We start from the raw sequence: 24,873 nt of genomic DNA, 5'->3' as shown, positions 1-24,873 counted from the left end.
ACCATTAATTTTCTCAAAAAATGACAGTGCGCCTTGTAATCCGGAGCACCTCATATATGGATCAATTGGTTAATTGGTTGATCCATACTGGTTGTACACGGCGCTCTGTCAAAATGTTTCAGTACGACTGGTAAACTACAAAGCCGCACCGCTTGCAGCATTACGGCTACCGTAGTCATGGGTGTCGCCGAAGTAATAGCGGTAAACACCTGTACTGTGCTTACTCCTAGTCCAACACCACTTGTGTGTGTATAACGACCCCAAAATTGCACCTTTCAAAAGACACGCTTACGATGCTGAGTTCAAACTCAAGGCTGTCAGCTACGCAGTCGAACATGGGAATAGAGCAGCAGCGAGAGAATTCAACAGTTAACGCTACTATATTGTGAATGTACTAACGTTTGATTTAGTGCATCAAACTGTTTCTTTTACGTGTTTACTGAATCAGGGAAAAGTTCCCTTTCACGTTTTAACTAACGTTTGATTTCAACTTCAACTTCATAGACTCCAATGCATTCCTAACGTGCGGTTGGCTCTATTCAATAGAATTCTATGTAGAGGAGACCTTACCATGGGAGTGAATGGAGTTATCAGAACGCTGGTTTGTAGTGTATTAATAAAGTTTGACTGACTGACTTATCTGACTGTTTTGTTGACATTCTCTTTAGCACAGCTCCATCTAGTGGATGCATAACGCAACCCCAGTCAAACGTTTGACTGCAGTAGCTTCTATTCTATGCGCCTTACAATCCGGTGCGCCCTATATATGAAAAAAGTTCTAAAATAGGCCATTCATTGAAGGTGCGCCTTATAATCCGGTGCGCCTTATAGTTCGGAAAATACGGTAATTAAAAGTTTAGATTTAGTTCATTTAAAAACACTGAACTAAATTTCACATTGTTAAAATGTTTGGTAAATAGAACTTTCCTTTTTTTACCTGATCGCTGAGGGGTTGTTGCGCCTTTGCAGCATTAATATTTTCAGTAATTGCAGCAGGAATCCATGTTCCTCAGTGCCTCTTCTTTCTGGAAACATGATTTCAGCTGGTCAGCAGTTAGCTGATTTGGGTTCTCATGTCTCCCTTCATGATGCACCATCCCTCCTCACTTTGATCAGGACTGATAAAAAGCCATCTAAGCTTGTTAGTTTAGTCGAAAGAAGTTTTGATTCTTTATTAGAATAACTAAACCTCTGCCAATGCTTTATAAGCTTTACAAGATATAAAGCACCTTGCAAAATTTTTAAACGCCCTGATATTTTTTATTTTTTGTTGCCTCACAACTTGGAATTAAAACAAACTGTTTGAGAGTTTGCACCATGTCATTTACAGAATGTTCCTACAACTTTTAAGATGTTTTATTTGTTTTATTGTGAAACAAACAACAGATAGGACAAAATAACAGAAAACTTCAGAGTGAATAACTGTTCACCCCTCCAAAGTCAGTACTTTGTAGAACCACCTATGGATATGTCTCTATGAACCACATCTTCCCACTGAGATTTTTGCTCATTCCTGAAGGCAAAACTGCTCCGGCTCCTTCATGTTTGATGGTTTTTGCTTGTGAACAGCAATCTTCAAGTCTAACTACAGATTCTTAATCTTAATAGTGGTGCTATAGACAGATACTCCAGTCTCTGCTGTGGAACTCTGCAACTCCTCCAGGGTTAGCGTCGGTCTCTGTGCTACCTCTCTGATTAATGCACTCCTTGCCCGGTCTGTGACTTTTGGTGGGCAGCCCTCTCTTGGCAGGTTACGTGGGATACTATACTCGAGAAATTGAAAAAACAAAACAAAAACAAAGTTCCATCTAAGACTTTTGTAGGCCTCATTATAAGGAAAAGACTGAATGCATTCAAGAACAATGTCCCTTGGACTGATGAGACCAATGTACAGATTTTTGAACATATGGCACAAATCCATATTTGGAGACCACCAAGCAGCATTTAGAAAAAAACATGTAATTCCAGCTGTCAAGCATGGTGATGGAGGGGTGATGATTTGGGATTGTTTAGCAGCTCCAGGACCTGGGCACTTAATGAGTAGACCATACAATACCAAATCATTCTAGAGTCAAACATGAGGCCATCTGTTCAATAGCTGAAGCTTGACCCAAAATGGGTCATAAACAGAAGATTCATCCCAAAAACAGCAGCAGCAGCAATAAAACTGAAAAGTAAATCAAGATGTATTAAATTTCCTGTCACAGTCCAAACCTCAGCTTGATTGAAGTGATGTGGTATGACCTTAAAAAAGCTATTCAGAAACAAATGTCTACAAAGAACAATGAACTGAACTAATGCTGGATAAATAAAGAGTCGTAATTCCTTCATAATTCATGTTTATTGTGTCCTGTTATGTAAAGTGAAGCCTACAACTTGCAAAATGGAGCAATTTTTATTTCAACTCCACAACCCTCATGCTTTAGGTAGGGTTAGAGCAGCTGCTGTGTTAGAGCTACAGTGCTGGTATTTGGCTCTTGTTACATCTTTCCCATATTTAGATTTAGAAAAAAAAAAAGAAAGAAAATATTTAGTTACAGCTCTGACTTGCTATTTTTTCATTCTGGGAAACGAGTATTATTTGCATTGAAAATATTCATTGCCGAAGTAAAAGCAAATTCTCGTGTTCATGCAACGCCATAATCAATGCAAGCAGTCATTCAGTGGCTCAGATGAAGGCAAATGTGATGACATGCTGTCATGCAAACGAGGACAAAAGCAAACATTAGGTTATGACATGATACATGATACAGCAGAAAGCATTGGCTAGTTTTCCTCTAATATTTGAATTGTTCCATAAACATACTCTCGCTTAACCAGCCTTTTAGGTTAGTACTCGTCTTTAAGCATGGCTGGCATAACAATCCACATTCAGAGCAATTTACACATTTAACATTTTTATTTGTGAAGTAAACATTTAGAAATGTGCAGATGAAAACAATAATTTTCTTGCTGTATTTGATTTTATGCATGATTTCTTTCTTCCCCAGTTTAATCGGTGCATCACCTCCCAACTGATCAAGTGGTTCAGCAACTTTAGAGAGTTCTACTACATCCAGATGGAGAAGTTCGCCCGGCAGGCTATCAACGAGGGTGTGACTGTGGCTGAGGACCTGACAGTGAGCCGAGATGCAGAACTCTTCAGAGCACTCAACATGCACTACAACAAGGCCAACGACTTTGAGGTAAGACTGGTTGTCAGGCGGTCGGTCATTAGAACTGCTAAACAACCCAAAACGAAGCTGACAGTGTTTATTTCTACTGACAGTCCTAGTGAGAAGTTTGCACACACTTGTCATTAGCATCAACTGCAATTATTTTGGAAATCAAAGAGTTGGTTGCACAAGTTTATTAAAATTATACATACAAGCTGAAATATATTACACACTCCTCCCCCTAAATTTTGGGTAGGTTGCACCTCAACCACATGTTTAATGGAGACATCAATTAGCTCTCGGCATAATCCTGGATTCTTGAACACTCTTCTTAGCAGAATGTTTGAGTTCAGATTTCCTGAGACAGACCCAGCTTTTAGGGAAAGTCCAAAGGTTTTTAACAAGGTTGAGATCTGGGCCATTCCAGAGGCTTTATATTAGTTATCCCTTCCAAGTCAGTTCTGATGTGTGCTTGAGATCATTGTCCTGTTGTAACACCCAATTTTCCAAGTTACAACAAACATCGCTGTTAATTTAAGGCAAAGTTGCAACTCTGTAATTCACCAGGACCATTGGTAGCACAACAGCCCCCAGCATAACGCTTCCACCACCATGCTCAACACTTGGATTTGAAATCCTCAACTTTACTCTTCCAATCATTCGTCTTGTTCATGTAGTCAAATACCTCAATCTTAATCACGACTAGATGCTCCTTTGTTGGCTGGCCCAGTGTTAGTGCACAGATATATGAAACTGGCTTGACAGTGGACAGGGACACTGGTGTTCAAGCAGTTTTCAGTTCATTGGATGCTTGAGCCTTCTTGGGTTCTTCGTGAACACCCTGACCCATTTTATTCAGAGGGTGGCAGTTTGGGTCAGATGTTAAATGCTTAGACTCAATTGGGTCTTTGAGATAATCAATGACCACAAACAGTGTTCAGTTGTTTGTGGTACTATCGTCCCACCCTGGAAAAGAATGGTCCAAAAAAACCATAAAAGACCCAAAATGAATGACATCCATGTCTATTTATACCAACATGCTTGAACCAATGTTTTAAATAGTAAAAAATTTATTTTAGGACTTTAGATCCAACTTAGTCCCAGTTTCTCAAGTAATTTATTAAACGTAATTGACTCTGATTTCAGCACATCTTGCTCAAAAATGCCCTCCACCAAGTCAGCTGTTCCCCTCACAATTCTGCTGAGGTGTAGATGTTATAATAATGTGTGTGTGTGTGTGTGTGTGTGTGTGTGTGTGTGTGTGTGTGTGTGTGTGTGTTTGATGAGGCGAAAGAGGACGCCGCTTGAGGCGCGGTTGTCCTTGTCAAAGCGATTTGCAGAAGTCACCCCCCCCCACACACACACACTTCTTACCAGCCAATATTGGTCTAAGGAGACCTGAGGGCCCTTAAACTACACAACGTAACATCAGCAGCATTTAGACGTCCATTAGTGCACACCTTACCGCTGACACGTACACTTGTCTTTTTTGCTCAGCAAGATGGGTGTTGAAGCTTAAATGCAACAAAGATGAAGATGTGCAGACAAACTACACACACACATGCGCCTACGTGGAATGAAGGGGTCAGAGCATCCTATGTAGGGTAAAATAAATAGGAAACGCTTTGCATACCAAGAGTCAGGTAGCTTTTCACAGGTGTGGATGGAAAGGCACGACCAGGAAACAGGCACACACATGCAAATTGCTTTCTGTTTGTTTTGACTGGTCGACATGAGGGTTATTTTGAGGGTTTAAGGGGTAAACATTTAGACAGGAGTGATCCTTCATGTCCTTTTAAGAGATCTGTTAAAAGTCCTGCTAGGAGATGCACTCAAGTAAGCTTTAAAGCCTCATCTATGAGTGGAATGTTCTCCAAAAAGGTGCTAAGGTTTGAGTCACGAAGGCTTATAATGAATGCTAAATAAAGGCTGACTGAAAGACAGAAAATCAATACAAATACATGCAGCTAACAGCCTAATTTGCAGAGCTACAACATGCAATTGTAATCACTGGATGCTGATAAGGACATCAGAAAAAGGTTGTGTGAGTTCCATAAACTGAAAGTACATGTACTTCGTCTTCCTCGTCTTTGTCGCCTTCACCTCTGGTCTTCCTTTTATCCGTTCACCTTTAGGGAACATTACTGGCTAGGGACCATCTTCCACTTTTCCTTCCCCTCCTTTACCACTCCATCTCTCTCCATCTCTCTCCGTCAAACTCGGAGGCGTGAAACTGGAACCGCAGCCGATTCAGCAAGTCTCCTGATGTACACACACACACACACACACACACACACACACATAAGTCTTCTCCTTTTGCCAAATTTAGCATCGTCTAACTTCCACCTTGGTTTGTCCCCCATCATAACTCCCTCTCCCCCTTCTTTTCTCTTTTCTCCATCTTTTCCATCTTCCAGCTGAATTTGCCCTCTAATAATAAGCACAATCACCTCCCTTGGTTCGCTTTTAGATTTGTTTCTCTCTTCAAGCTTCTAGTTCCTCGTCCTTGACTTTTCTTTTATTCATTCTTCTTCAAGAGTTTTTCCAAGTCTTTCCTCCCAGCAACAGTGTCCAACTCTTTCTTGGGTTCCCCAGGCCAGTAGCCACATATAGACCTTACGATTTCAACTGTTTTACTCCAAATTCCGCATCCTATCCAAGGTTGAACCCAGTCACCCTGTGAAGGACTCTTATTACAGCCGCTTGTATCTGCAAACATATGCTTGTGGCCAAAACTTATGACCACACCTGAGGGTCTAAATGTCGACTGATGGGTAAATCGAAAGCTTCCATTTTTGATTGTGATCTTTCCTCACCATGACCAGAGTAGCACCTGGATTCCTGCAGATGAAATGTCATTCCATTTGTCCACCGCCAGCCTCATCATGAACAGGACACCAAGATCATTGAACTCTAAGAAGCTTTTCTTAAAGACCTGTGGTTTTAAACACTAGGATGGTTTAGACCAAAGCATATTTATGTGTTAGAAAATCTGGTTGAAAATCTGAGGTAAGACTTGAAAGTTGATGTTCACATGTGCCCCCCATCAAAGCTGACTGAATTTAAACTATTTTGCAACGACAAACGAGCAAAATGTAATAAAGTGTTCTTGTTTAAGACAAAGAACTCTTTAGTAAGTACACACGGACAGTGTTTAAATTCTTAGAGAGTTGGAAAGGTGTGTTAATTCAAACAGAGTTGAATGTGTGTAAGTGTGTGTGTGTATTTTCTAAAGTTGGCGTAAACAGGCCTGAGTAATTATAGCAGCTTCATTAATTACCGCCACTTCAGCCACATTCTTTCTACTCTTCTTTTTTGTTTACCTCTGTCTTGCTGCTCCTCCTCTTTACTTTTCTGTGCTAATTGCTGCTCTTCCCACTAACTAATGAGAAATATTGGGAATAGTCTCATCTTGCCAAGACAATCAGGGAAAGGTGTCAGCCCCTTGTTCTGCCAAGAGGAAGAGAAATGTTTACTCTTTTGAGTTTTTCCTTTTTTTAAATTTGCTTCAAACAGATTGCCTAGAGTTAAACACACCATTCCGACGGTTAGGAATGCCACATTCCCACATGCTGTAAACGTGCAGTGTAACAATCCAGGCCGTCATATTCCGTTGTGTGTGCCGGGTCAGCAGGGACAATGAAACATTTTTATGAAGCCTTCTAGAGGACGTTCTCATCTTTCCAGTTCAAGGATCCTCGCTGGCTCTGTCAGCACCAAATGACGGCACAGCTGCGCCTCACACACTTACACATACACACTTTCGTCGACACACACAGATACCCAGTTGTGTTCATCTGAAAGCACAGATATTCTCTCCCTCGAAGGGCGGGTGTGGTTACAACCAAAATCTGCCCTTTGACTTGGAGCTACACACGCAAACATACACACACCTGGAGGCCATAGAGTGGTCACACACTCGCATTTCAGAGCTATCTGCTTTCATAAGCTTTACTCTTCATGAAAGGCTGAACTCCTCATGTCTTTCTTCGCCGTTTTAGAGTCTTTGTCATCCTTTTTCGCTCGTTATTCATCCATTCACTCATCTTTTTTCCACTTCATTTTATTTAAGCTCCCTGAGAAGCAGGTTAAACTCAACCCCCAGGAATCGATTGTGAAAGTGGGGTTCCTCTCAAAGAAACAGAAGATATACTCAGTGCTGAACTTTGAGACTACACTGTTTGGTCTATTTCATGCATTTGCTCTCAAGCTTGTCTGCTTGTTCCCTCTGCGTCTGCTGTCCTCACCTCTTTTAGTCATAACCTACCCAGAAGGCACACCGGCACAAGTGTGTCCACACTTGAAGCAATAGATCAGCCTTTTGAAAGAAGGTGAACCTCAAAGTCTATAAAGCCCCATCCTGCTTTGTTTCAGCCTGTACCCTTTGTCTCGATCTCTGATCTCCTTACACAGTTTAATTTATACTTTCCACAAATAATTAACTTTTTTATTTGTCTGCAAACTTTTATCATTTCAAGCAAGCAAGTTTCCCTTTTGAGAACTGAATTATGTGAAATGAAGCAGCTTTTATGATTTCAGTTTTATAAATTGAAGCAGTAAGTTTAGGATTTAAAATCTAGATTCACAAGAAACAGTTAAAACAGGCAGGTGTGCACGAATGTCTTAATGTCGTCATCAGTATGCGGTTTCCACTACAGCAGTGATTCTCAGGTAGTCATCCCTTTTTAACACAAGTCAAGTTTTTTTGTGTGTAAGCATTATTCATAAGGCTCAAACAACAATCACAGCAATCAGTAACAACTCTATTGCTGTTTGTGTGCAAAATACATAGGATTGAAAAGTGCAACTACTAAAAGGATTTTATAGAATCTCAGATTAGGTCATTTTAGCGGACAATCCTGACACTGAAACACCAACACTGCACTTTACAAATATGTTTCCTTATTAGCAGTTTTTAGTTGGTTGTTAAATGTTTGGTCTTATCTATTAGTTGTTGGTTTTTTGCCAGCTCGTCATTAAGTGTTATTAGATGTTTGTTGGCCATTAACTATCATTAGCAGTTGGTTGTTTGTTGGTTGGTTGCTGTTTAATAGTTGTTAGTTGGCATTTAGTAAGTCAATAATTTAGTTAATTATTTAGTTTCTTCTTTTAAAGTTCCCCTTAAAATTAAAAAATTTAATTCTCTAATTGACAGTGGTGCATAAAGAAGTTGAAAAGAAACAATTTATGTTACTGTGCAAAGGTTTTAGGCAGGTGTGGAAAAAATGCTGTAAAAAAAGAATGCTTTCAGAAATATAAATGATTGTTTATTTTTATCAGTTTACAAAATGCTAAGTGAGCGAACCCAAACATACAGCCAAGGTCATGAACTGTCTTCAGCGTAAAGAAGAACAAGACTTATTGGAAGTGATGGTATGGCCCCCACAGAGCCCTGATCTTAACATCATCAAGTGTGTCTGGGATTACATGAAGAGACAGAAGGATGATTGAAAGGCTACATCTACAGAACATCTCTGGTTAGTTCTCCAAGATGTTTGGAACAACCTACCAGCCGGGTTTCTTCAAAAACTTGTGTGCAAGTCTACCTAGAAGCATTGATGCTGTTTTAAAGGCAAAGGGTGGTCACACCAAATATTGATTTGATTTAGATTTCTCTTTTGTTCATTCACTGCATTTTGTTGATTGATAGAAATAAATGATTAACACTTGTACTGTATATGTGTGACTTAGCAGAAAGCATTAGTTAAAACAAAACTTGAGTCAAGCAAATTTAAAGATAAAGTTTGAACGATGGATTTCCCTCTGCATTAAAAAAGTTACATTTTAAATTAAAATCTGAATTGCATTAAAAAAAGAAAGTAATTAAAGTTAGTTATGTTTTTTCCTCAATCTTTGAGCTGGTGGTAACTTTGGATACACTAACATATGCTTCTAAGCACAGAAAAAGCAACACTTTTCATAAGTCCTATTTTAGCAGTCACTACTTTCGGTAAAACTGATGCCTATCCAGTGCAAGTTAAAGCCAGAGAGGAGACCTAGGCCACTAAATAAACAATAGAATTACTAAAACAGCCTGACAGAAGTAAGTGTAGATGTTCTTGTTTCGAGGAATCTGCCTGTATTGTGACCTGTTTTCCAGTAATCACCAGCCTATAATTTACATTAACACCCTTTTGACTCTGCTGTCAGTCAATAAAATGAAGATCGAATGCAAAATGAGCAAGTATCCTTCCCCTTATGGTATGCTGCAGACAATACCACCTGCCAATTTCTGTCACTATAATTATAGCTATCTGCTTGCAGTATGTGTGTGGGTGTGAATGCGTGTGTTAGTATTCCAGCTGAGAAGACCGAGGCATCATCTTTGTCACCGAGCCTGATTGGAGTCACGAGGAGGGGGTGGCGGCATACGAAGGCGTGTGCTCGTCTTGGGCACGCAGTGATTCCCTTTTCCCTGTCCCAGCTGTCTCCTTAGCTTTAACAATAGGGCTGCTAACAAAGAAACGGCCTTCAGCCTCCATCATGTGATACTAGTGGTCTGCAGCCTCTTGGTCAGATGACCCGGGCCATTGTGCTCTGTGGGTGACACACATAAACGCACACAGAAGGAAGCAAAGAGGGCAAATCCAAGGAAACGCAGCACACGTTTCAGTGGAGTCCCGCAGAGAGACACGGAGATGCAGAAAGTTAAGAAACGCTCACTGATGAGATAGCGAGGACAGACAGGGACGCAATCTGAGGACGCAGACCCTTCCTTCAGTCACATGCAGTCTGAACAAAGAAACTTTAGTGTAACTGTCCTGGTGACAGTGAGATCAGTGACTGACTGACAACAGATCAGCTGAGAAAGGAAACATATTGCTCATGTCCTGGAGGAGCTTCTAGTCTTCTTCCTATAGATAACATGTTTTGAAAATCTACTTAAACAGCTGATACTTTATCCCACTGTATCTGTGCAGCCACAGCTGGTTGTCATACAGCATTTCTTCCTCCTGTACTTTGTAATGGCTGTTGTCTGATGGCTGCAGATATGGGTGACTGTGTCAATTATCAGATTGTTGTAGCCTCTGTTATTTATGTGCATATTGTAGAGCAGGAAAATACAGGGACACATCTGAGTTGCCTGCTTTGCAGGGGGAAAGGTGACATAGATTACAAACATATGAAAAGTTATAGATCTTATGCCGGCCCTCATTGCTTTATATTTAACTTTCTAAACATTCAGACAGGAATATGTTGGAGGTTTCAGGCTTTAAATATGGAACTAACAAGAATTGGATGGATGGATGGATGAATGGATGGATGGATTGATGGATGGATGGATGGCAAAGTTGTTGAACATAAAAGAAGGTAGGATGGACGTAGGGAAGGCAGGAAGGAAGAAAAGGCTGACAATGCAATAGGAAATACAGTTTGGCAAAACAATTTCTTTACTTTGTTGTCTTTTTCCAATTATTCATTTTTGGTTATATTTCACACATTCCAGAATTTTCCACCCTGCATAGGCACTGTGTATATTGTGTTTGGACATTGAATTATCTAAACTAGTTCTATGTTCTTAATGATGGCCAGATAGAAACATATTTAGAAGCCATTAATTAGCAAAGAATATCCTATAAAATAGATTTTCAGGAATTTTAAAGGGAAGTTGACAAGGTCTTATCGGAGTAGACATATCCAACCACATGTACATGATGTGTGTAAGCAAAACAAAATGGCAAAACAAATTTGGTTTGGATTTATTTGTTGCTTTAACACTACAGAGTCCAACTAGGAACAGTGCACTCTAGTTTCCTCTGGTTGTTTTTGTGTATTTTCCTGCCAGGTTGAGTGTGACTAAAGCCAGGTCTGATAGCAGCAAGAGCAGAAGAAAGATAGAGAAAGGAAAAAGGAAACAGATGCTTGTGTGCTGGCACAGAAATGACACGTTCACTTTGTCCCAAACGCACACACAAACACACACGGATCTAGAGATCCAGCATTTGACAGTCCACGATGGAGCAGCACATGAAAGAGTTCCAGTATTGTCTCCATGATGGAGAAATACTCAGCTGACCAACAGCAGAGCAGACCTCAAGGCCGCAGAGCCATTGAATGGGTAGCGAGAAGAAAAGAATTCTCTCAAGTGCCCTTTCTCAAAAAATAAAAAGAGCAGCAAAGACGAGAAAAGATGTTTGAAATGGACAAGCAAGGTGAAGCCTATAATCAGGAAATTGAAGCAGAGTAAAACAGGTCTCCAATATACAAATTCAAACATAGTGTTTGCACAGAGATTTCTGTCTCTTTCGTGTTTTATGTAATAAGGAAGCTGAGAAATGATGGGCATAAAGAGGTTATGAATTAAGGTGGAGAAAGGAGGAGATTTAAGGTGGAAAAGAAAGATGGAGCGAAGAGTGAACATTAGGATTATGTTATACAAGGTTCCCAGTTTTTCATGTCAGAATTCCAAATTTCAAAATCAATTAGTCTTAAGGACTTATTAGTCCTTAAGACTAATAAGGATGGATGGATGGATTGATGCATGGATGGATGGATGGATGGATGGAAATAAATGATGGAATTCCAGGCAAAACCATTTGAGAAGTATACTGAATTATTTTGATGTCTTGAAAGTTGCGTAGGGGTCTATGCTTTATGAAAAAGACTTGTGGCCCTTCTTTAGTAGTTTGTTCTGGCTTGGTTTAAGTTTGCGGTGAACTCTTTGTAGTTGTGTCGGATCAAGGTCCGATCACGTTCACACCATAAAGGATCCACTCTAAAAATTGGTCGAAACAATACTAAGACTACCTACTCCAAACGTTCTCGGTACAGATGTTTTGGTCCTTACCCTAGTGCGATTGATCTGTTCACATCTCCTCATATGACAACGAAGGGAGGAAACAAATCAGGGTTGGTTTTAAAACAGACCAAACACCTCGGTGTGAAAACACCCTAAGTTAAGTTTCTGATCATCAGTGCCTCTGTGACAAAAATTTCCAGTACTCTTTAAACATGAGCTTTGGTAACGAAGTAACCTACTTATGAAGGACCCTTCTTTATTGTAAAATATTTTTAGTCCAACCCTGGCCTTTTCGTGCTTCTGACCTGCTTTGTCGGAGAATAAAATATATACTAAATCAGTGAAGAAGACGTCACTGTTGCCAAGTGCAGCATTGTTCAGGTTCTGTTTTTTCCACGTTTCCTTTGTATCTCTTTATCTCTTCAGGTGGTGCTTTTTCTCTCAGTGCCATTGTTACTGTTCAAGTAACAACAGTTATTTCTGAAAATCTCTTTAAAATAAAATTTTTAAAAAACTGATTGGATGGCTAAATGTCCCAACATATGGAACATAAGCGCAAAAAAAGAATGCAGAAAAGTCTTGGTAGGCTTCTTTGTTAAACAGCGATTTAAAGATTTACAGGCTCTTGTCCTTCTTGTGTGTGTGTATGTGTTTGTTTGTGTGAAGACAGAGTAATTGAGCCTTCCCTCATCCAATATTTACCCAGCAAACTGGAGCAATCATGCAAAATATGTTTACTGGAAACAAAGTGTCTTTCTTCATCTTTATCTTCCTTTTTCTTCCCCACTTTCCCAATTCCTCCCTCCTTGTGTCTCTCTCCTGGCAACTAGACACTTTATCAAGATCCTGGCCAGGAGTTAATCGCACACACACACACACACACACACACACACACACGCACACACACACACACACACACACACACACACACAGGGAGAACAGGCCCATCTGTATTGATGATGGCCTAATTTAGATCTCTTTATTGGACTGATTTACAACGGTTGGACAAATCTGGGCATCTGGAATCCAAGTGTGCGTTTATGAGAGTCTGTGTGCACTCGTCTGGTTGAGCCGACACCCAACCTGGACACTCAATATCCTGCCTGCTTAACCTCATCTTTCCAGCTTGTGTTTCCCTACCTCTCTGTTCGAGTCAGCGTTGTCCTTTTGGTCTTCTTGCTTCAGCAATTTGAAACACGTCACCATGAAAGGTTTGGAAAACATGAGCAGATGAAGCTGCAATTCAAACACACTGATGGTGATGATGCAAGGGCATCATCTTTCATCTTCTAAAAAACAAAAAGAATTGTACAAAAAGGCCTGTGAGGGGATAAAAAAAATTAAAGACTTGATTTGTGTTGTTCTGAAATCTGAGAAGTTAAAGGATGAAGGGTGTGTGTGCTAGGAGGAAAAGGTTGTCTCATAGGCATATTTATTTTTAAGATCAAGCTCAGGTTTCAACTTTTATTTGTCCCAATGGGCAGTTTCACAGCAACCATTAAATAGCATCTTGACTTTGGAGCTTTTTTAGTACGCTGCTGCCTTTAAAAGATTACAAGAATGTTTTTGACGCACCAGCTTTGGGTTGACGGTCAAAAGATTATTTAATTATTTTAATCTTTATTCAGGGTACTAATGTTGCCGTGTTGTAAGATCTTATAAGTGAGGACAGTGCATTTAAAGGACCTGGAAACATACAAATGGTACAAAGTGAGAAGCTGCTACAGCTCCCACATGTGTACCTATATGGGTCCCATAAGATTCTTGCTTTAGCTGATTGAGAACTTATTGGGCCTGGACACTCAATGGGCTTCGTATATGGAATCTAGTCGGGTTGGCTGAATACATCCCATGTCAGCAAGACTAGTTGGGCAAACTAAACGTGCCTTAGCTGGGTCTCAAATGGGTTCAAATTCAGCAATTCATCTAAGACCCACATGGGTCCCTTTCTACTCAGGGATGTCCTGCATCAGGCTTACATAGGTAATTAGTATGATGCCCTTTTATAACCCAAGGACAATTTCCTATGGGGTCCATTTTCTTAACCATATATGGGCCCCATATATAAATGCTACCTGGGCCACCAGTTAGGCCCCACATCATCACACTGCCTCCCCCTAAACCTGTTTGACATTGGCAGAGAGGATTTGGTGAGTTTTTTTTTTTTCTCACCTCCATTGCCCAACCCACAAATTAATTTTCCTTACAAATGGGGCACCATTTGGGAATTTTATTGAATAGAGAAAGAAATGAACCATTCTCTGGGCTCCATGTATGGGTAATATATAATTCATATGGGTAATTAGTGCATATCAAAGTGACTTATTTGTTAAACCTCAGTATTGAAGGAGATTGTATAAATCAGCATATCGTCAGCAAAATGATTCTTGGAAAATGCACTTTCAGTTGAAGATTCATAACAGGAGGTGTTTGGCTGTGTTACACCATCGTTATGCTGTTATCATGCACTAATGTGGGGAGAGATTGCTAGTTACAAATAATTCAGATTTGATTCTTTAACTCCAAAAAACTATAATTTCTGGTTACTGGTATTTATGAGACCTACTTCTTTTACAAAAATTCTAAAAACCTCATCTAGTGAGTGAATATGTTTGTAAATATGTTGTAAATATTCTTTAGAAAATGGAAAATGCATGAATATATTGTATTTTTCTGGGTTATGATACCTGTTCTGACAACTATTTCTTATATCAGGTTGTAAAGGTTTAAGAAACATGATAACCAACATAGCTCTGTGATATTACACACCAATGCAAACAGCGGAGGGACCATGGGAAAATAATCTAAAACCTCTAGATTAGAGAACAACTGAAAACTGCCATCAACAAGCTGAAAAAGTGTTTGCAGTGATAACCATATGAAGATTATAAGGTTATCACTGCAAACACTTCCACAGAACTCAAATAATGCAAAATGTTGCTGTAAAAAAAACTTCAAGGAGATGCTGTATGCAAACTTCAAGCCAGCATTGTAGATATCACCTGAAAGTTGCTTCCAGAGCATGTGTGTTGTGTGTTTATACAGAAGCGTCCGCAGTAAGACAATGACAGAGAGCCTCATTGAAATAACAGTGGTCTCGGGGGGACAGCTAAAAAGAGAGGAAGGGTAGGTTGGGGTAGAGGGAGTATATGAGAGTCCGGGGAATCATTTAACCGGTGTGTGCGTGTGCGTGGAGTGATTCATCCGTTCTGGTGGCGGCTAACCTTGGCATGTCCTGCCACGCGTGACGGGGTTACTCTCCACTGTCCTCTACATGTGTGTGTATGAGTTTGTCAAGGTGTATAGGTCGTTGTATTTAGTCTGGAAGAGTCAGCAGTGTATGTGTGTGTGTCTGCATCTACATGCAAAAAAAAGAGCAGCAGAAGAAAAAAGATAGGAAATCATAGTCAGGTTGTTTAGTGCCTTTGGACAATCTTGCCCCTGGGAGAAAGGGTGGTGGGTGTGTTCTATTGTTCTGCCAAACACAGTGTTAAAACACACAAACAGAGACGGTGACAGATCCCAGACAGATGTTCACCTGCCGTGGTCGCTAACTGTGCGCTTCATCTGCTGTCGCTCGTCGTTATGAGGGAGTTTGTGTGTGCATAAGGACCTCTGACAGCACCAACACATACAGCCTGAAGCTGGACAGAAAGAAGAAGTTCATTTAAGGGAAGTTCTGAAGTAGAACTTGGTTACAGGAATAGTAATATAAAGACACCTGAAACAAAACACACCTTTAACCCTGGAGCGTTTTCAGTCACACAGTTCTCTAAGAGCATACTATCTCTTTTCTTAACACTTATATATTCCTTTTAGTATGCATTTGCATGGATTTGTTTATTCATAGGTTACCTTTTAATAAACCCATCTAATCAACAATGCTAGGGAAGATGTCTTTCATTGAATTTACCAACCAAGCAGACAAATAAATAAAGAAATAGAATTTGCAGTCTGTCAGTCAGCTTTTCTTGAAAAGATTTTGCCAAACATTCATCTTTTTAGGGCTTTTAATTTGACCTTCATTTACTATTCAAGCCATTCACAAACTCCCAAGAAATGAAAGAAACCATTTGTACCAGAACATTTCCTTTTACGCTTAAGTATTCAGCAACAGACCAGATATTTACTTTGATGCTTATGGGTTCTAGTTATGCCTGCGTGTCCAAAGCTGTGGTCGCAGTCTGGACAGGTCCCCCCTCTGGCTCCTATTTGATTGTCCCAATACAAATTCTATAAAGAAATTATTTCCGTTTGCTTTGGAATCTTCCAGATTTTATGTTGGACACCTCACATCCAGCCTTGTGATCTTACTTTTTCAGATTTCAAAATATACTTTTCCTATCCAGAATAAACATTCTAGTTAGCTTTGACACATACGTTTTGCCTCCCCGCCTCTCGCCCATAAACTGCTGGAGATAGGCACCAGCTTCCCCACGACCCACTATGGAAGAAGCGATAGGAAATGACTGATTGACTGACTGACATACGTTTTGCAAAGGGTTGAGTCACATTTTAGACATTTAGTATTGTCCAATTGTTTCAAGTTAAACACGTCATTTTAGATATTCAGAAGTATACTAGATATTAGATCATTTAAAAAAAATAAGAGAACCCCACAATATTAAGCAGTCTTTATAGGACTAGTTTTAAAGCGATTTTTGGCATCAATAAATAAGAGAGTGACCAGCAATAATAAAATTATTTGAACATTAAATTTAAACATCTATTTTGTCATTGCAGATATCTAAAATGTGACTTTCTCCCTTTTTTAAGAAATCTTAATGTTCATTTCACATAGCCCAACAAAAAATTATAATCCAGATACATGAAAATGTATTGTGGATACAAAGGAAGTGTGAAAGTCTATGTTGGCTCGGAAGAAATACATTAAGATTTTCAGTCATTTCATAACTCGTCAAGCCAATAAATGCATATAGACAAATAAATCTTCCAAAGAAACACCCTGAAAGAAATGTGGGTGACAGCATCTAAGCAATTCAATGGGAACCATAAACCAGAAATGGTATCACAAGTAAAGCCATAATCTTACAATTAGTTTTTAGGGATCGGGCAGTGAGTAAACGTCAACAGATACAGACGAGGCCTCATGGACAGCATTAAGGAGTCACATTGTGGATTTGCATGAAGTTGAACTGCCTGGAGTTTGGGGGCACAGTGGCCCAAAGATGTGACAAATGTGTCCATTAAGGGGATGCTAACAACCTTTGTTTCCAACATGGATGTTAGTCAGAAGGTTGGTTTTAGTAGAAAGAATGCCAATGTGCGATTTGATTATTTCGTGCAATGGTCTTAAATATCATTGGCTCTTAAAATTCTATACACACATAAAATGCCGGGTTTAAATACATGACACCAAGAAGAGTCAGTCAGTCATTTTCTACCGCTTATTCCATAGTGGGCCGCGGGGAAGCTGGTGCCTATCTCCAGCAGTCTACAGGTGAGAGCCAGGGTACACCCTGGACAGGTCGCCAGTCCATCGCAGGGCAACACATAAACAACCATGCACACACCTAAGGGCAATTTAGAGAGACAAATTAACCTAACAGGCATGTCTTTGGACTGTGGGAGGAAGCCAGAGTACCCGGTGAGAACCCATGCATGCACGGGGAGAACATGCAAACTCCATTCAGAAAGACCTCTGGCTGGGAGTTGAACCCAGCACCACCGTGCAGCCCCGCACCAAGAAGAATCTAAGATTAATCACTTTAAAACATTTTGAGATATTGTGTGATATTTATCCCTTACAGTTCAACTCAAACGCAAACAAATCAGTTCTGGAACAACAGACATTTTTGTCTGATTTTGTTCTGGACTGTGGCTGATGATTATGAATGTGGAATTGTTCGGAAATTTAATTCACCATCAAACAAACCCCAGCTCCCTCTGAAGCAAAGCAACCCCTTAGCGTGATGCCGCCACCCCATGTTCTTTTTGGTGATGCTTGACGTTTGTTTTTGTGCCAAACATACCTTTAGGAGTGGTTGCCCAGAATGTCAAGTTTAGTTTTATCAGACTCTTATACATTCTCCAAGGTTTTGGGATATTTCAACCAGATCTTTATATTTTTTTTAGAAGAAAGACTTCTATCTTAAAACCTTGCTATTGCTTTAGCTTAAACGTTGTCAAGAATTCTAATAAGAAAAGATTTGCATTAAACAGTTGTAACTTGTTCTGGGTTTGCTGCTTACTTGTGTATTCACACATTCCTCCATCTTCTGTCAGGTTCCCGATCGATTTCTGGAGGTGGCCCAGGTGACGCTTCGCGAATTCTTCAATGCCATTGTGGCCGGAAAGGACGCAGACCCATCGTGGAAGAAGGCCATCTATAAAGTGATCTGCAAACTAGACAGCGACGTTCCAGAGGTCTTCAAATCTCCCAATTGTCTCCAAGAACTCCTCCATGACTGACTACGACATGTGAGGAAGCCAGGCAAGAGGAACAAACCTCCAAGGACTGTCAGAAGACTGTAAAACCAGTCCTCCTTAGAGATCTTTGTTGTTTTGGTTCAACTCGGAGGAGGTTTTAACAGCCCGTCTTTCAAAGAGAACACTGCCCTTAATAAGATTTTATATAAAGAGCTGCTCCTCTTAAATGACAAAAAAGGGCTCAAGGTCAATTTTAGATATTTATGTCTGGACCTTTGGAAATTAAAAGCAAAAATATGAGCAACTAATCCTCCTCGCACTTACAGAAAAGATTTTCTTCTCCACCTTGTTCAAACTTTTTCTTCATCCTTCTCAAGGGAAAAATAGATGAAAGGGATGCTGGACAGGAGTGAACTAATAACAAAGATGATAATATATTAAAAAAAATCTTCTTATTGTGGATGTTTTTAAGTTAGATGGACAATTTTAAAGAAAAAAAGTGATGTTTCTGTATTTTCTCCTCCTTTGTATAAGTCCCCATCCTTTTCTCCTATGAATCATGCACACATGTAGGAAAGCACAGTAGCATCCCTATCCCTTAGCTGAACACAGAAAGGCTGAGGAAAAATGAGAAAGTTGCTGTTTTCCCTCATCTTTTTACTCTTTACTTTTTTTAACTGTATTGACACTGTATGTTTGGAACGTGTGGCTCCATCTCTTTTTTGCTGCCCCTCGAAAGCATAAGAGGCAGTTTAACTTTAGTGCATTTCTCTAAAACACACAAATCCCAATGATACTCTGCGCCTTGAAAAAGTATTCCTACCCCAAGTGGTTGCACTGGACTTTATTTAGGGGTATCAGTGTAAAAATATTTTTATTGGTGTCATTTTCTTCCACTTTATGTTTACATGCCACTTTGTGTTGGTCTATCACATAAAATCTCAATAAGTTTTTTTTGTTTGTTTGTTTTTTGTGGTTGAACCATGAAAAATTGTGAAGAAGTTCAAGGGGTATAAATACTTTCTCAAGGCACTTCACGTATCTCAAGTTTCTTTTAGAGAAATTAGTCAAGTAATTTATTTCCTTAAACTTCAGTTGTGGGGTTTGATTGCTTAATTTAATTCTAAAGCATTGCTAAATGTGGATGCTGTAGCGGTGACCTATATAAATGAGACAAGAAAAAGCCAGCTTGGTTATTTTGTCTGACTAATATTGAGTATTATCAAAAGAAATCCTGCAGATAAAGCGTGATAAGGAACTGTTATTCACAGTTGCATATGAACACTACATGCATATTTTTCCCAGGATTCACATGAATCTTTCCCACTCTTTTTTTAAATCCCCTATAAAGTGACATATTTGCACCAGGATTATGATGCACAGTAGCTAACCTTTTCAATAGAATTCAAAATTACAGTAGATTTCTAATTAGTTATTATTACTAGATCAGTTGATATTAGAGATTATTGGTGCCTTGTATTTGTATTTGGAAGTCCAATTTGACTGGTTTCCAGTTTCAAATGGAACAAGAACACCTGTAGTCGTACATTCAAATTAGGAAAGTTAGAGATATCCAAGACATTGTAGGTATAAAGTATTTCTAAGCTTATCAGTTTGAATTTCACTAAAACTGTGGCGCAAATAGAGCTGTACAACCTCTACATGGTAGTTGGTTCAAGAGTGTGGCCTGGGGGCCATTTGCAGCCCACAGAATGATTTTGCCTGGCCCAAAACCACAGTGCAACATCTGCAAAAATTTGGTCCACCCACGGTAGATACACTAGGGTGAAATTCATATTGATGCAAATCTCTTGAATTGAGGTGCAGACAAATTAAAATTTTCACAATATGTAAAATCTTCTGTATAGCGTAAAGTATTTGTATTTTATTTACTGTGTTTTTAGCTTTTGCAGTGACATCCAATGACTAATAAAAAAAAAACATTTATTAAACTTGGCTAAATAAAGCAAAAAAAAAAAAAAGATAATAGTGACCCATATCCCTTTCTTGTTGCTAAGTAAACTCAAATTTAAACATAGATATGATTCATATCAACCCCCAAAAATGTGTATGCCTTCCTTTTAATACAAACCTTCTTCATGTTTAGGAGCTACGCTTTACAGATCCATTTTACACAAAAATAATAACCTTGAGAAAGCAAAAGTTACTAAAAATAATAAGAACATTTTTGTTTTTAAGAATTTTTTTTTGTAGCCCTACCTGATTTTGGCCCATGTGACAAAAAAATGTTGATACCCCTGCTTTAGTGTTTGAATCCACTAAATGTAAAAACTTGTTATTAGTTCAAAATCCTACTAGAAGTTAGTAGCAAAAAACAATTCTCAGAATTAATTCAACTTGAATGTGATGTAATTCCCAGATCCAAGATTCAACTTCTGCAACCAATCTCAAACAAGGAATTTGTGAGGAAAAACGTTGACACAAGACAGAAACTAATATTAAAATGGACAATAACACAATTTTACAGCGCCTGGGAACTGACATAGGGAAAAAATATTAATAGAGTGCGCACAAAATAATAATTAATCCCCACTAAATACAAATTTATGCCCACAACATACAGGGGTTGGACAATGAAACTGAAACACCTGGTTTTAGACCACAATAATTTATTAGTATGGTGTAGGGCCTCCTTTTGCGGCCAATACAGCGTCAATTTGTCTTGGGAATGACATATACAAGTCCTGCACAGTGGCAGGACTTGCAGGATAGCGGCCAGGTCATTACGTGATACTGGTGAAGGAAAACGTTTCCTGACTCGCTCCTCCAAAACACCCCAAAGTGGCTCAATAATATTTAGATCTGGTGACTGTGCAGGCCATGGGAGATGTTCAACTTCACTTTCATGTTCATCAAACCAATCTTTCACCAGTCTTGCTGTGTGTATTGGTGCATTGTCATCATGATACACGGCACCGCCTTCAGGATACAATGTTTGAACCATTGGATGCAAATGGTCTTCAAGAATGGTTCGGTAGTCCTTGGCAGTGACGTGCCCATATAACACAAGTATTGGGCCAAGGGAATGCCATGATATAGCAGCCCTAACCATCACTGGTCCACCCCCTTGCTTCACTCTGGGCATGCAACAGTCTGGGTGGTACGCTTCGTTGGGGCTTCTTCACACCGTAACTCTCCCGGATGTGGGGAAAACAGTAAAGGTGGACTCATCAGAGAACAATACATGTTTCACATTGTCCACAGCCCAAGATTTGCATTCCTTGCACCAACAATTTGTCCTCTTTTGAACTCTGGTATGTCACCCATAATGATGTGTGCATTTCAATATTTTGAGCAAAACTGTGCTCTTACCCTGCTAATTGAACCTTCACACTCTGCTCTTACTGGTGCAATGTGCAATCAATGAAGACTGGCTACCAGGCTGGTCCAATTTAGCCATGAAACCTCCCACACTAAAATGACAGATGTTTCAGTTTAATTGTCCAACCCCTGTAGGTATAACATGCCCTCGAAATACTAAAACAGCGCACTTTCTCAAACATACGGAGGAACAAAACAACAACTTGATGGACAGGGATAGTCTGGTCAAGTTTTATTTTAGGCTGGGGAGGAGCTACAAAGAGATTGTAAAAAGCCTGGCATCGCAAGAAATTCTCATTAGTGAGAGGCATTTAAATAGAATATTGAGCGCCAGGTGTTAACTCTTCCTGCTTCCGTTTCCTGACCGTGGTCGGGATACAGAGGGAAGATGCTTCCTCAAGGGCCAAAATGGTTGTTTACTTAGGGGTTAACTCCCTGTACTTGTGTGTCACGAGGGTGTGAAACTTCTATACTAATGAAGGGACCGGATTGCTGAAGTTTTTAATAACTGTACTGCACACTGATTACATGTTAAATGTGCCGTGGCCAGCTGAACTTCCTCTCAGGCCACCGTCGTGCATACTACCAAAACACACAACCACACATCGCCACCCCACGTATGCACACATACACGTTTACACAGCCACCATACACTGAGTTCCATCACTTATGAGTTACACATCTCCTACAACACAGGTCACTTGATGCCTACTTCGTGGGAACGAATCAGTACTTCGTGGGCACAAATTAGTATTTCGTGGGAACGAATTAGTATTTTGTGTGCATGCTATGTATTTTTCCCCCCATGTAAGTTCCCAGACGCCGTACAATTTCTCCAAAAATAGAAATAAATCACCAATGTATGACCTCTATTTGTTATAAAGCTGGCTCTAAGAAAAAAATAAAAACACTCATAATAGGCTGTGGTTGAAATGGCCTAACCAGAGTAACACCTGTAACTTTAGTAAGTGTGCAGTATATCTGCAGCACAGCCACACAGCCTTTGGGTGTCGCTATACTAACTGCCCGTTTAACCATTTATACCAAAAAAGACAACATGAAATCTATTCTTTTTAAATAAATATTACACAACGCACAATTTTTTTGCCATTACCAGTCCTACACAAAAGTCAAAATTCATGAAGTCATGTAGAATGAACATGAACACAGCACCGAAGACAAGATTTCAATATATGCATAGAGTACAGATGACAAAAAACTTACAAAAAGCTACAGTGCTATATCAAACACTCAAAAAACAAACAAAAAAACAGTCTTATGTCCATCTGAGTGATATTTATTAATTATTTGTTTATTTGTCGTTATATCTCCAAACCCTTCATTGTGATCATATCAAGTAATTGCATTGTTGCCGTTGCTATTACCTGTTTATTAGTTTTTCTTATTCCATGCATCTCTTTAAATTCAAACAGCAGAACCTTGGCAAAACCCAAAGCTTAACATGTTTACAGTTTATACATATTGTAGGCAAAATATTTGCCTTAAATATGTCTTATTTGCCCTATTTTTTTATTTTATTGTGCAGTAGGCTTGAAAAGGACACCAGTAATAATTGAGACCCATTTCATAGACAATAAATGTAAACCCAGTCTCTTACAGAACTTGTCAGCTGATCACCTATAAATGCCCAGAACCAATGACAAAAACTTCCGCTTGATCCAAATCATTCTAGATAGGTAGATCCAATCATCTATGTAGAAGTGAAGTATTTTTTTGTTTCATGGTGATGATATTTACCCAAAAAGGGATTGGATCAGCAGTAATGTAAGCCTGGAGACCACCCACATAAACCTCCTATTGGCAACATCTTTTCTGAAGACGAAACTACATGCAGCATGCAGAGCTTTATGCCACTGCCACATAATTTCACCGTTTTTTATTTCAGGGTGATGACTCACTACTGGGATTTATCTTTGGTACATCAGAAACTACAACACAATGCTGTGTAATACAAAAAAACATCATACAGTGCCAAATGATAACAAAATTAGATATAAGCACTGCTTTTGGATTTTTAACAGATTAGTGTAAGAAACAATCCAAAGATTACACAACAAAAAGTATTTCTTTGTTATAACAATGCTTCTTCACAATAAATCTTTATTGTAGAAAATGCTGTTTATTTCCACTTAAAGTTTACCACATTTGTAAGGAAAATGCATTTGTGAGTTGAGCAGCGGAGTTGAGTATGTGGGTTGGGCCCAGGAAATATTTGCCAAATCTTTTCTGCCAATGCCAAACAGCTTTTGGTGGCGCTGGTTCGGGGTTGAATCTCCTTCATCTGGAAAACAAGGCTTGTCATCACTGGAAGCAATGTAAATGTGGAAAGATTACTCCACGCTTTGGGAGTGATGTGGATGAAATGGCCTGTCTGCTTTTCTGACCTCAACCCCACTGAACCCTTGTGGGACCAGGTTGGGCAGGCTGACCAACACAATGACTGACTTGCCGCAAATGTTGGTTGAGGAATGGGATGCCATCCCCCGGCAGTGTGTGACAAAGCTGGCAACCAGCATGAGGACGTTGTGTAATGCTGTTGTGGCTTTGCACAACTTTTGGCCATTGTTTGATAAATTGGCCAAATGTCTTATTTCTTCAAACTTCACTTATACAATGCAATAAATGGCGCCAAACAATAGTCAAGCTGTATGACATGCAGGAGGACACAGGATTTGGCAAATTGGTCAAGGGTGTAACCCACTTCATCAACTCTACTGCTCATCCAACAATGCATTTTTCTTAAAAATGTGGCACCATTTAAGGGGAAAGGCTTTCAAACGGTATGATGTATTGCAAAGAATTGTTACAACAAATAAATTATCAATCAAGTATAAATTTCCTTATCTTTTTCACATAAATTTAAATATAAACATAAAATGCAGAATCTTTTAAGCGCCACTCTCCATCCTCTGCAGGACACTTTTGTTTGCCATATTGCAGACGAGGTACCACACTAAGATGCAGATGAATCTCATACTAAAATATTTTTTGAAGGTTTGTAACCTTACAATCCAAAATATTTAATTTGTGTATCAAAGTGAAAATAACAGTTTATTTACCTGTTAGTTTCCTTAAATGTTTTGATTTCGACTTTAAATCTGAGGTGACGATCATATAATTGGTTTGGCTTTTCTTTTCAGAAATTTACTGTCACACACAAGCATAATAAAACAATTTTTTGTAATATTGCACTTATCTGTAAAAACCATGCAACCCTACGACTGA

At 39.3% G+C, this 24,873-nt stretch overlaps 1 protein-coding gene across 1 annotated transcript in view; it reads left to right on the top strand.

Moving 5' to 3' along the window:
• The window catches only part of LOC124861823 (prospero homeobox protein 1-like), a 41,414-nt gene extending 21,147 nt beyond the window's left edge, over positions 1–20,267 (top strand). Inside the window, exons 6-7 of the mRNA XM_047355774.1 lie at positions 2,991–3,185; positions 18,142–20,267. Coding sequence (XP_047211730.1) covers positions 2,991–3,185; positions 18,142–18,327 — 381 coding nt within the window. The 3' untranslated portion in view covers positions 18,328–20,267. The remainder of the gene's footprint in view (positions 1–2,990; positions 3,186–18,141) is intronic.
• The last annotated feature ends 4,606 nt before the right edge of the window (positions 20,268–24,873 follow it).

Source organism: Girardinichthys multiradiatus, chromosome 24 (genome assembly GCF_021462225.1).
Source record: "Girardinichthys multiradiatus isolate DD_20200921_A chromosome 24, DD_fGirMul_XY1, whole genome shotgun sequence".
Taxonomy (NCBI): Eukaryota; Metazoa; Chordata; class Actinopteri; order Cyprinodontiformes; family Goodeidae; genus Girardinichthys; species Girardinichthys multiradiatus.
The sequence above is the reverse complement of the archived record's forward strand: the minus strand, read 5'-3'. Positions and strand labels throughout refer to the sequence as shown.